The 14,214-nt window shown below is 43.7% G+C and overlaps 1 protein-coding gene across 1 annotated transcript; it reads right to left on the bottom strand.

Annotated features, from left to right (window-relative positions):
- Nucleotides 1-76: 76 nt before the first annotated feature.
- Nucleotides 77-2,552, bottom strand: LOC119328042. The gene is made up of 3 exons (XM_037601088.1): nucleotides 2,212-2,552; nucleotides 516-825; nucleotides 77-445 (listed from the first exon to the last, which is right to left on the bottom strand). The coding sequence occupies exons 2-3, from the start codon at nucleotides 805-807 to the stop codon at nucleotides 309-311; spliced, it is 429 nt and encodes a 142-aa protein (XP_037456985.1). The 5' UTR covers nucleotides 808-825; nucleotides 2,212-2,552; the 3' UTR covers nucleotides 77-308.
- Between the last annotated feature and the right edge of the window lie 11,662 nt (nucleotides 2,553-14,214).

Genomic DNA, 14,214 nt, shown 5'->3' with positions numbered 1-14,214 from the left:
AGAACCCGTATACTCGCCGGAATTATACGGGTTCGGCCCTTTTACGAGGTCTGCTAGATAGAGATGCTCTAATCACTGTACATAGACCTTACATCCACATGCAATCAACCCATGATAATTTACAGGATCATCAGCATACCAAATCGCTGCTAGCATACACACACGAACAAGTGCACACCACTCACGTGCCACCCGCACGCGCACACAAAAAACCCTACTCCTTCTCTTTTCACACAAGGATCAAACGGAGCACAACAGCAAAAAAACATGGAACAGAATAGAACCTTGGTGCATACAGTCCCTCGTCTTCACGAGAAGCCGACTGTTTTCCCCAGCAGCCACAGGAAGAACGTCCACTCGAGCATGAATATCGTGTGGAGGTACGACCGGTCCAGCGTGAACCCGAAGACGGTGATGCCGGCGTTGTTGTTCTCCAGGAAGGTCACTGCAACAGCGTTTTCCATCAGCCCCAAGATTCGACGAAATGTATGATAACTGTCGATGATCATACGTACCTAGTGCCTGCCTCTTCTGGAAGGAGATCACGTGCATGTGAGGCTGGAGGAACTTGGTGTTCTCCACCATGTCCTCGTCGCCGGTCTCCTCGCTGGACTCACAGTCGCTCTCGTCCTCGGGCTCGGGGTACTCCTCCAGCATGGAGTTCTGGTTGGATCCCGGATCTATCTCGTCGTCCGGGACCGGCTCGATGGTGCAGCAGGCGTGCCACTTGGTGGTCTGGCCCATGAGGGCCTGCACCTGGTGAGTGATCTTGGCGGCGCTGCTCAGGATTATGATGAGCCCGGACATTAGCACCACTGAACATAGCTGCAGAATTAAACATGAAGATACATTAGGACCAGTATTTGGAAATGTTGCCAAGTATGCAGAGCTGAGACAATGTAAGTAACATGTGTCCGAAAATTCTTAATTCTTTCACCGTTTTTCAGTTCAAAATGCCGTAAGTTTACCACATATATCTGTTTTGAGTTTAGCTGCTCCTAAGTAGCATCTTATCCTATACAGTAGTGCTGCCAAATAGCCGAAGCAAGTAACACTGAAACTAGAACTTGTAATGATCTGCTAGATTTGTTAATGTCACATAGGTCGCTGTTTGCGACTATGAAAAGATCTGAAACTAAAGGACCTCTGCACCTCCTATACACAGTTCCAACCCCCTTCGGTTTGAGATTCCAATAAGATCACTGATTCATGGCCCTACTCACACCTTTGAAAGATGCCGCACAAATTAGCATTCAGAAATGAATGAAGTGCCATTTTCAGGCCCATCGACAGATCAGTGGCCAGCAGAGTGAATCACGTCACACCTTGCTAGCTTTGCTGTTTCTCACATGATGCTACTCCAGATCACTTAATTAAAGATGTCAGCCAGCCCAATTATTGGATTTCTAGATAATCTCAGATAAAGTGTGATTCTTCTGAATATCAGCTTATGTTGGCCTAAATACTGTGGTGCTTCCAAAATAGCTGAAGTGCCCCTGAAACCAGAACTTCTAACCATATTAGATTTTTTTTTTGAATTGTAATCATGTTATATTTGTTAATACAGTATAGAGGTCACTGTTTGCGATTATGACAAAATCTGAAAACTACAGGAGCTCTACACCTTATATACACTGTTCCAACCCCCTTTGGTTTGTGATCTCAATAAGGCACTATCACTGATTCATGGCCCTACTTGTACCTTTACAACGATGGCGCCCCAATTAGCAATGAAGTCCCATTTTCAGGCCCAGCGACAGATTGATCGCCAGCACCCAGCAGAGTGAATCACGTCACACCTAACTAGCTTTGCTGTTTCTCACATGATACTACTCGAGATCACTTAATTATAGATGTCAGCCAGCCCAATTATTGGATTTCTAGATAATCTCATCTAGGCCAACGGACCCTGTCAAGAAACCACCGAGCAAGTGTTTTTTTTCTTTTCCGAGAAGTCAAAGTGTAACTATGAAGGCAACTGAATCCAGTAAAATTCAGCACTTAAATCCAGTATAGATCAGGTTGATCGATTCTACGCAGTTCCAACTTGCTTAATTTTTTTAACATAAAAAGTTATTGGTCCGGACTAAATTGAGCTGAGATAAGATAGTGTCAAGTTGATTGCGATCCCCAATTTTGCCTAACTGAACACAAACATCACAGTAAGAAACGAGCCTAAGAGAGTGGAGAAATCAGGCAATCGAGGCTTACCGCGAGCTCGCCGGTGTGAAGGAGGTCGTCGATGGTGCCGTGGCGCGTGGTGAGGAGCACGGAGGCGAACCGGCTGGCGGGGGCTGGGGTGCCGGATCGGGGCCATCGGCGTCGACTTCCGTGTTGTCGTAGAAGGAGCGGACGGCGGCCTCGAGGGCCCAGTTGTGGCCCTCGAGGAAGAAGGTCGCCTCGTCGGGGGTCGCCGAGGTGACTGCGCAGAACGAATCCACCAGAGACTGCGCCTCCGCGGCCGGCGGCGCGTGGGTGGCATCTCCGGCGGCCATCTCGGCTGCGGCGGCCGTGTGTCTGGCTTGGAAGGCTTTGGGAGGAAGCCTTCTCTTGGCGTTTGCCTCCCCGTTTTACCGCGTCGTCGTCGTTGGGCCGTCACGCCGCGAGATTCTTTACTTGGGCTTTCAGTTTGGAGAAGCTGTTGTTTGTTTAGCCCGTTAGTACCTTGAATTTGTTGGCAGACACAACTTTTAGTCCCACCTCGCCTTATTTAGTTCGCATACACGGGAATAAAAGGACAGCTCTTGCAACACTGTGGCTGGGCTTTGTCGCGTTAGCCTGTCACCCAAGCTCATTTGTGGGGGAGCAAAAGTTAGTCACAGATCTTGCTGGGCCTTGTGGCTCGGGGCCTTGTTACCCAAGAACATTTGTGGGGGAGCAAGAAGTAATCTGTGCACTAACTTTTTAATATTTTCTACTATACATTTTAATGTGATTTTTTTATGGGTTTGCTAAAGCAAAGCACATCTGGATGTGCCCTACATTGCACATATAAGTCATAGGTCATTGATTTTAGGTGGAGATTCATCTGGGTATTTTTTGTTCTTCTTTATGTTTGATTGAGTCGTTTAAATGTACAATACTAAGGCACATCTAAATGTGCCCTAAACATGCCTTTTCTTTTCAAACCAAGGACTTTCACTATAATTTTTATCTATTAAGCATGTATTTTTTTTCTTTACAAAGTATGTCCAATTTTTATGTTGCCCTCTGGCAGGATAAATATTAACTTTAATTATCATTATAACGTCGAATCAAATTTCTGCAAGATGGTTTCCTTATCACGGGGTGATTTATCATGTGTGAGACCAAAAAAATCCATCGAATTAAGAGAGGATTGATGGAAGAAAGAGGACCCTCTAGCTAGGGTTTCTCCCGCCTCCCGTTGGTGCCACCATCGCTTATCTCGTCTCCTATGGTCTTAGGGTCATGGAGACGCGGTGGATCCTGGCCTTGCCGGTGGAGGGCTTCGTTTTTTTTTCATGATTTTTTTGTTTTTGTTAGGGTTTGTGCCGTGCTCAGAGTGGCGAGATGGTGACAACACTCTGAAGATGGAATAAGATTCTCCTCGCATAGTCCCAGTTCTGGTGGTGTTTCTAGCATCGCCGGAGGGCGCGTGGAGGTTTATTTCTGGCGGATCTCACAGGATTCAGTCTCCGTTCATCTGTATTCATGTGTCTACAAGTTAGATCCTTTCAATCTACGCTTCTCTGCATCGTCAGCGGTTGTTATTATGGTGTGTTGGTCATATGATGCCTTAGCACAACAACTTTCCGACTGTCTACTACAACAAGGCTTACCCGGCTCCAATGAGGGAGGGTGAAGACGGCGGCGCGGCTCGCTCCAGTGATTGTGGTCGTCGCTAGGCGATCTACAGACCTGGATGTATTTTTTACTTCCGGTGTTCTTTATACTACCTTTTCAATTTATGAATAGATCAGAAGATTTCACGCAAAAAAAAGGAATTAAGAGAGGACGAGCAATCTAGGCATCTTGTTTGACCTCCACGCTTTAAGTTCTTAGGTTCCACACTTTTCGCTTGCTTGATTTAGCATGGAGCTTTAATCTGGAGAACCTAGTGAGTAATTCATTTTTTTACTTGGAGTAATACACTATATTGATTTGACTTGTGATGCTTCGATGTGGCACACAGAAAGGAACTTTGGTCCCAGATGTGTGTCATGCAATTCAGTTTACACTGGATGGGTTACAACACATTTTGCCTTGTTACCTAGTCCCTCCGTTCATTTATATAAGGTGTATTTGTTTTTTGATAAATTTCAAAATGTAAGGTGCATTTCTTATATTTCCTTATAATTCCCTTGTTAGTCCTCCAGAAAAGGTAAGTATCTACTTTCTGATTGCCTATATCTCCCCTTGTAACAGAAGAAGAAAAGTATCTTTTTATCGATTGCATGTATCTGTTACTTTCCTGTACTAACTGATTTACTTGGCACTAATCAACAAATTTGTCAAGGATAATTTCGTCCTAACTAGTCTATAATTATGTGCCTTGGTCACCGTCCTGAAAATAATACACGTTACATAAAGGAAAGGAGGGAATATTGCTCAAGATGCTAGGGCAACTCCAGATTTTGGAAATGCTCACCATCCTATAAGTACAAGTATTTCTTTAAAAACTAAGCTGGGTAAAAATATAAAGAAATAGCCCATTTTAAGTAGTTTCACAATCATTTTGTCAATAAATACAAAACTATGCATTTTGGAATTCCAACAAAACATGAGTGGCTCACTTGTTATTGATGCAATAATGTATAGATGATGATCCACAAACGTAGGGGGTCACAACACAAATTTATTGACTCGACACAAAAGAGCCAAAGAGTATTTAAAAACTTTAGCAGTTGGCAATTATGTTGTCAATTCAACCACATCTAAAACAAATGCTTGTTTGAAAGAAGTGATGTATGTGGCAAAGCAGTATCATAGTAACAAAAATACCCAACAGTTGCCAAGTCGAAGTAAATTTAAAGAGAGCAACAATAGAATTAAACGTAAGCATATGGATCAATATTTGGGACATTGCATGGATGATTTCAAAAAATATAATAATTCAGTGGGGGTCACACTAGCGAAGAAAAAAGGGCATCAATTGCCGCAAGAGCTATATCTTGGTTATAGCGAGATATATGCTCTGCTCGCTTGAATAAACTCCCTCGCGCTTTGTTTCTGGGCCGACTCATTTAGCGGTTTGCTCGTTTCTTTTCCTCGCTCGCTTGGGAGATCGTTGTACTGGTTTTTGGTTAGGTTTTCTATGGTTGTATTTTTCTGTTTTGTTTATTTTCTCGCTGTTTTCTATGTTCTTTTTTTTTGGGTTTAACTGTTTTTGTTTCTTTCCTTTTCTATAATTTCTTCCGGTTTACTCTGTTTTTTTATCTGTTTTCATGGACTTCTTTTATTATATATTCTCCTTTGGTTTTTCCCTTCGCATTTTTTATTGGTTTTTTCTTTGGTTTTGATGTTTCCATTCTTTTTCAGTGGTTTTCTTCTGTTCTTTTGCTTATTTTTCGGTTTTCATTAGTTTTCCTTGTTTCTTCCTCAATTTTTTATTGGTTATTTCTTTGTTCAACACATATCTACTTTTTTCCAGTACACAATGTAATTTTCAGTGTAGACGTGAAACATTATGTTGATACACGTTGAACATTTTTCAGTACAAGATGTATGTTTTGAAAATATAAGTTTTACTTTTTGAATACAAGGTAAACATTTTTCAAGTAACTAGTGAACATTTTTATTGGCAATAAATATGTTTTTCACACATAGTGTACATTTTCATATACATGTTTAACATTTTGTAAAGACATAGTTAGCATTTTTAAAATATATGGTTTTTTATGTCTACTTTTATTTCATGTCGGTTGAACATTTTTATTGTACATCAGAAACATTTTCTATACACATTTAACATTTTTAGTGCATGATAAAGTATTTTCTCATAAACACTATTTTTAATACATTTTCATTACATGACAAACATTTTTTCTATATGCATTTAGAATTATTTAAATGCTTGACTAACGTCTTTGAAATTCTTTATTAACATTTTTAAATGCTCGTTTGACATTTTTTAATACATATCAACTTTTTAAATACACATTGTATATTATTTGTATACATGATAAACATTTGTTTCTACACGTATTTAACATATTTCCAATGTTTGATGGGCGACGCTAGGCGTCGGCCGGCGGACATGTTATAATGATCCGCCGGTTGGACAACCGTTGGATCAGAGCGCTGACAGCCGTTCGATGTAACCACCTCGCGCCGGCTGATCCCTCTTTAATTTCCGCGACAACGGTTCTGTTTCAGAAACAGACTCCCTTGTCCACCGTCCCCGACAGAGTTGCGCCCAGAATGATGTCGCCCCCAACCACCACAAAAAATCAGCTGCCGCCGGCACGCGGGGGCAAGTAATCCTTGTTCCCTTTGTCGTATTCCTGCAACAAGATCATTGTTGCAAAAATTGCAAGAATATCTCAGGCATCTTTCCTAGATTCCTGTAACAAGATCCGTGTTGCAAAAATTGCAACAACATCTCCGGCCTCATCTATGCACTCTTGCAACAAGACCATTGTTGCAAAAAAAAACTTCTATGTATTCCTTGTTCCAAAAATTACATCATCTGCGACCTCTTCTCCATATTCCTGCAACAAGACCTTTGTTGCGAAAATTCCGCCTGAAGCACTTGTAGTATCATGTAGTAAATTTCATCCAAATCTCGATGGTGAGTAACACAGGCATGTAACATCTGGGGCCTAGCCTACAACGCCGGAGCCTTGAAGTAGGCATGCAATGGATCTGGTCAACAAGGTATTTCCCATGCATGAGGCTTGTCCCCGATGCAGCAGCATAGTATGGAGGAGAGGGGAGATGAGAGAGATGGATGAGCAGCGCCGGCTCGAGGAGAGAGAGTGGGGGGAGATGGAAGCAGACGGGGTGGACGAAAGGAGAAGAAAACGATCCCACCGAGAAGCTTCAGGAATGAGAGGCGTGGACATTGGCGTGAGGATAAGAACGAACTGGTCCCATAAGGACACGCGTCGCAAGCGTGAGGAAGCGGATGGGCAATGAAAGATCAGTCGGTTGAAGCTAATCATTTCCCATGTTTGATTTACATTTTTCAATTTTTGACGCATTATTTTTTAAATATATTTTTAGAATATTTGGGAGTATAAGAGTTAAAAAGAAAAAGAAAAGACAAGGGGGGTTCTGGCATCGCACGCGCGTAGGCCGGCCCATCTCACGGTCTCCCTACAAACGAGACCCCGACGCCTAAAGGCAACTCAACAAACCGATGCACACCCCCTTGCATCCTGGGCTTGGCCCATTTTATTGAATGTACAAAAATGTTGCAGGTAGTGAGATTCAAAGGAGGAACCTCAAGGTTTCCTTCCGAACATAGTAACTGACACAGACGACTCACCTATTGTGCCTAATAATACTTCTTTTGTTTCATGTTTTGCGCCTAGAAGACACATGTTTTTCGGTTTTGTTTCGGCCAGTTTTTCTTCCTTTTTTCCTTTTTCTTTATTTCCCATTTTCAAAATCTGTGAACTTTTTTTCAATCATAAACTATTTCTTCAATTCGTGAGCTTTTTCAAATTCGTGAACTTTTGTCAAATGCGTGAATGTTTTTCAAATTCACAAATTCATTTTAGTTTTTATGAAGTTTCTAAAAACCCGTGAAGTTTTTTCAAATTTGTGATTTTATCTAAAAAATATGAAAATTTTCCAATTTTCATGAAGTTTTCCAAAAAAAATTTGAAATCTTGTAAAATTCGTGAACTAATTTTCAAATATTGTTAACATTTTGAAGTCCACACACTTATTAAAAATTGGTGAAGTTTTTTCAGACTCATGATTTTTTTTGAATTCATGAACTTCTTTTCCGAAATTCATGAACTATTTTCAAATCTAGCACTTTATTAAATTAGTGAACTTCTTCCGAATCCGCTTACATTGTTTCAAAATCTATGAATTTTTCAGTATTTACGAACTTTTTTAAATGTCATGAACTTATTTGAAATTCATGATTATATATTAAAATTTCATGATTTCTTTTAAATTAAAAAAAACTAAAAATGACATTTTTCAAACCATAAACTTTTTCTCGATTCATGAAGTTTTATTCATATATTTTGAAAACCGCTGGCCATGTGGTATAGTAGATAAAAACCGCTGGCCATGTAGGACTGTAGTTTTTATTTTCTTTTTGAGGCAAGTTCTCCCTCCGTCCCGACTTGCTAGTCGCAGTCGGGACACACGAAGTAGTACACTAGATCATACTGTAAGTTTCTTTTAGGGAAAGGTCGTACTATAAGTAATAACGAAAGAAAACCAGCAAACTTCATAAACCGAGCAGGCGCGAGAGGGAGGTGGCCTTATTGGGCTGCGGCCTGTGAAGAAAGCTAGCAAGCGCCAGCTATCCTTTTTGGCGCCTAAAGCGTTGCATAGGAGCTCTCAAACGGGATATGGATGCGCCCATCAATCGCCACGAGGACACATTATACAGAAAGAGCCATATGCAGATACTGGAAAGTGGGCCAATCCGTAGCATCACTTTGAGTGAGCTTTGATTCTTTTTTCAACAACGGATGAATTTTATAACTTAAAAATGAAGCACCAAGTGGATACAAGCATGAGTACATATCTGGCCTCTGCATAGTTAGGATGCACACAGGCAACACTAACACACACAAAAAAAGCACTATTAGATGTACCACCCTCACCTGCATTGCAATGCTTCGACTATTATATTTGTACTGAATATGAAATACCATCATATCCCATAGGATTCATATCGATATATGGAGCACAAATCATTTTCTTGAGGATAACAAAAGGCCGGTAGAACCAAAATAAAGGAAAGAGGAAGGAGATATATTGGAACAAAATTTCCGAGAGCTGCACTCTTTTGCTATTAGGGGCTCCTTGTCTGTCCAAGAATTTTGTGACTCTGGAAGCTGGATTGAACAGTTCCACACTCCTTTATCCAACACAGCCTACAATCAATTCATTCAACTTGGGGGATATTATCCCCTCTCCGGACAGATATGGGAAGGATAAATGGACTTGCAATGGCCTTCAAAATAAATACTCTTCAATGCACATGTGCAAACACCTAATGGGTAATGAGGAGGTACACCCTATCTTCAAGTTGACTTGAAAGAGCTCTAGCAGACTCAGACATAAGATATTTTTCTGGTTAGTAGCCCACAGTAGAATCAACACCAGATCACTCCTACAGAGAAAAGGCATGCAACTGAACAATCCTCACTGCCGAAACTACAATCAGAATGCTGAAGAGACAACCCTTCACCTGCTTTGGGACTGTAATTTTGCACAGGATTGTTGGAACACTCTAATTCCCATAAGGCAAGAGGTACTTCAATATACGAGGAAACACTACTGGCGATAGAAAAACTTCCACAACAATTTGCCACAGAAATAGTTATTCTTGGATGCTGGAATACTTGGAATAAGAGAAATGGGAAAGTTTTCAGAGGTCTGCCACATACGGTACATTTTTGGCGTTTTCACCTCAAGCAAGATCAGAAGCTCCTACAGCACAAGCTAAAGGCGAAGCACTTTCAAAGCTTCAAACAGTGGCTAGATAACATGTTTTAAATCAGCTCTAATGCTTCCAAGAGCAGGAATTGACAAAGTTTTCCTTGTATTTAGGGATCTTTTGATCCCCTCGTAACATACTTTTATTTTATTTTAATGAAAATATACCATAGAACAATTGTTCTACGGTTTTCGGTTCAAAAATAAATAAAGGAAAGAGTTTTTCTTTTGACACACCTGCTCTACAACTGATGCTGGCTTACAAGTTACAACCCGAGATTATAAACCTGCAATGCCAACCTGCGATGCACGAGGCTATCTCTACAGCACCCATGTCACATCCCTAGCTCTGGCCTGTCCTGTGCTTGCTTCCATCTGTGCATCATGTGTAAATTTTTAAAACTTGAACTGAGGAATTCAGAAGCCTCAAAAACCCTAAATAAAAGAAGGGCAAAAACCCTAAAATCTCATTCATTGTTTCAAAATGTTCTTCTTAGATGTTTAATATTTTTGGCAAGGGTTTTGATCCAAACCAAAAATATTGAACATTTTAAAAGGATTTATTTTGAGACTTTGAATTTAAATCAATACTATTTTGAATTTGAACTTATATCCAAATATTACTGAATATATGTTCAAATAACTGAAACATTTTTATGTGCTTTGGTATAATTCCATTGTGCTAAATAAAATGTTCAGGGGAATTTTGTCACTGTTTTTGAATTTGTCTTATTTCAAAACAGTGGCAAAAGATTAAATAAAAACAAAACAGAAGAAACAGAAATAAAAAGAGCAAAGCCTATCTGGCCTTACCCGTGCAGCCCACCAGAGCCGGCCCAGCTCCTGTGCTGGTCCAGCACTGTGCGGCCCAGCCCACCTCCTCCTCCCTGTCGCCTTCCTCCTCGCGCCAGTAGGCAGAGGAGAGACTCGGCGCACGCGCCCGAGCTCGCCACGCCACCACCCTGCTCGTCTGCTTCGCCTGAGGCCACCATGACGCCTCGCGCCTTCTCCTCGGCGCCGCCTCGACCCCTGGAACCCTCCCGCTCACTCCCTCGTCCCCATCTCCTCCTCTGTTCTTTCTCTCGCACGCACCCGAGAGCGACCGTCGCCGCCGTTCGCTATAGCCGCAGCCACCAGCCCTCCCTCGCCCCTCCGCCAGTTCCATAAGCTCCGACGCATCGTCCTCGACCTCCTCGCTGAGCTACGCAACGCCGGACGCCCTGAAGCCTTGCCAGTGCCGCCGTTTCCGACCTCGGCCGCCGGAGATCCCCCTCGATGCTTCGCTCGCTCCGGTGCCTCCCCGAGCTCGCCGAGGCCACCGCTGCACCCGCTGTGAGCTCCTGTGCTGTTTCCCCCTCTTCCCTGGCCCGATCTCTTCCTCTAACACCGATGCCGTCGCGGCCGAGAGCTTCTCGCCGCCGGCCATGGCGCAGCCGTGGCCATAGCCGCGCATGCCCACGACGGAGTGCTTCACCGTGCTCATAAAGCCCCCAGGAGCCCAACACACCAACCAGCTTCCCCTCCCGAGCACCACAACGCCAAACCCGCAGGTGCCCGAACTCCGGCCGCCGCCTTGGAGCTCGCCGCCGTCGACTCAGGCCACCCCAGCTCCTCGGGTTTGCTCCATTGGATGCGCACGAGCTCGAGCTCCCTGTAGAACCCCTCCGCGCGTCGAATGGGCGCCGGAGCAGCCATTCCGGCGAGCCACCGCCGCGTCTGGTCGTTGCCGGCGGTTAGACGCTGGTGGATTAGCCCGGTTGACCAGGGATTTGACCCCCCTGGGTCACCGACGTGTGGGCCCGCCCCCTGCTAACTTTTGGTTAATTTAATAACGAATTTAGTTAAGCCACTGACTCACTGACATGCGGGCCCCGCCCGGCTAACTAAGTTAGTTAGGGTTAATTTTAATTAGGTTAATTAGTCCAGACACTGACACGTAGGGCCCACAGGTCAGTTTGACCTGGACGACGCCCGTTGACCTGCTGACGTCACTATAAGGTCATGCTGACGCAATATTCATTTTCTGGAATTTAGTTTATTTTATATTATTCAGGAAATTCCAGAAAATGCCTAAAACTTCAATAAATCATAGAAAATTAACCGTAACTCCAAATTAAATAAATTATATATGAAAAATTATCAGAAAAATTCAAGGAATCCATATATACCATTTTCATGCATGTTAGAACAACTTATAGCTGCTGTTTAGCACAAATCAATTAAATGGCATTTGAATAATCACATATGGAGTTTGAATTTGAATATTATATTCAAACCAACTTCATTTAATCTGTTGCTAGTTGCATTAGCCCAAAACACATTCATTTTGCCATGTCATGATCATGCATCATATTGTGCATTGCATTGATTGTGTTCCCTTCTGTGTTGCCGGTATTTGTCCCCTCTCGATAGACGTGATACCGATGATGTGATCGTTGACACTAATGAAGACTCAATGTTATCTTCAGAAGTGCCAGGCAAGCAAAACCCCCTTGTTCATTCCGATAAAATCCCACTCTCTCGCTCCTGCTCTCTTTTACTGCATTAGGACAACATCGATTCATCTGTTACTTGCTGCGGTAGCTGAACCCCTTTATCCTCTGCATGACCTGTCATTCCACAGTAATTAGATGAAACCCACTAGCATGAGTAGGAGTTGTTTGAGCCCTGTTGTGCCTACTCCTTCATGTTTGTTTGTCATGCCTGCTACTGCTTAGAGTTGAGTCAGGTCTGATTCATCGGGGATGAATCAGAGGCGTGTGAACATGTCCTACTGTGTGTGAGCTAAGTGTGTGAACACGATTTGGTAAAGGTAGCGGTGAGAGGCCATGTAGGAGTACATGGTGGGTTGTCTCATTGCAGCCGTCCTCAGGAACTGAGTTCTGTGTTTGTGATCCATGATTCAGCTACTACCACGCATTGGGCCCGAAACCAATGGACCCTCTCGGCTTCTTGACCACCCTTGTCCTCTGTCCAGGAGTTGCAAGTAGTTTCTGGTGTTTGTAGTATGCTGGAGGCCGTGGGCAGCGCTGACCGTAGGGGTGGGCTGTGATGCGGTAGGCACGTGGCACGGTGTACCGGGCGCCCGTTTGGTGTCTCGGGAACCCTGTTCACATCGTTTGGGGCTGTGAGCGAAACTCCGGCCGGATCTCCTCATGGATGGAACCCGAATAGGCGATAAACCTGGACTAGAGACTGGAGTGTTTAGGTAGGCCGTGGCCGACACCCACGTTGGGCTTCCGCTTGAAGGTTGCCGAGTACATGTCGTGTAAACGGCGGTAAGTGGTGAGAGCGTGTGTGAAGAAGTACACCCCTGCAGGGTTAATATGATCTATTCGAATAGCCGTGTCCGCGGAAAAGGACTTCTGGGTTGCTTATATCAGTTCATAGACAAGTGAAAGTGGATACTCTAAAATACGCAAGATAAGCGTGAGTGCTATGGATGGCGTTCTCGCAGGGAGACGGGAGCGGATCCATAGTGGTGTATTGATATGGTGAATATGTGGACTCGTGTGCGCCACCTCAAAAGAGTCGCTTGCAGTCGTAGTTTAGGATAGCCACCGAGTCAAAGCTGGCTTGCTGCAGTTAAACCCCACCACCCTCTTTGTTGATAATGATGCATATGTAGATAGATCTGATGTAAGTCTTGCTGGGTACATTTGTACTCACGTTGCTTAATTTATGTTTTTGCAGAGAGACTTCAGTCTCACTAGTAGTTCCACGTGGACTTCGACATTTAGCTTGTTACCTCAGCTACGATCTTGTGCCCCGGCAGGATCTGGTAGATAGTCAGGCTTCTCAGCCTTTTTCAGTTATAGATGTCTGTACCCAGACATGATAGCTTCCGCTTGTGCTTTGATTTGTATGCTCTGATTGTTGGGTCATGAGACCCCTGTTTGTAATATCTCGCTCCTCGGAGCCTATTGAATAAAGTACTTGAGTCGTAGAGTCATGTTGTGATGCCATGTTGTGGTTGCACATATCGAGCATATTGTGTGTATGTTATTGAAATGCTTGGTATGTGTGGGATCTGACTATCTAGTTGTTTATCTTTAGTAGCCTCTCTTATCGGGAAATGTCTCCTAGTGTTTCCACCGAGCCATGGTAGCTTGCTACTGCTCCGGAACACTTAGGCTGGCCGGCATGTGTCCTTCTTCGTTCCTGTGTCTGTCCCTTCGGGGAAATGTCACGCGATGAATACCGGAGTCCTGTTAGCCCGCTACAGCCCGGTTCACCGGAGTCCTGCTAGCCCAGTGCTACAGCCTGGATTCACTCGTTGATGACCGACACGTTCGATGCTGGGTCATGGATGCCTGTCCCTGTAAGTCTGTGCCACTTTGGGTTTACGACTAGCCATGTCAGCCCGGGCTCCTTATCATATGGATGCTAGCGACACTGTCATATACGTGTGCCAAAAGGCGCAAACGGTCCCGGGTAAAGGTAAGGCGACACCCGTGGGAATACCGTGCGTGAGGCCGCAAAGTGATATGAAGGGTTACATGCTAGATCTATGTGGCATTGAGTCGGGGTCCTGACAGCGTTGGTATCAGAGCTTGACTGCCTGTAGGATTACCAAGCCAAACTGGTCGATGTTGAGTCTAGAAATTCTTTAGTTATATG

The sequence above is a fragment of the Triticum dicoccoides genome, chromosome 7A (assembly GCF_002162155.2).
Source record: "Triticum dicoccoides isolate Atlit2015 ecotype Zavitan chromosome 7A, WEW_v2.0, whole genome shotgun sequence".
NCBI classification, from domain to species: Eukaryota; Viridiplantae; Streptophyta; class Magnoliopsida; order Poales; family Poaceae; genus Triticum; species Triticum dicoccoides.
Note: the sequence above shows the minus strand (reverse complement) of the source record. Positions and strands in the feature narration are given on the sequence as shown.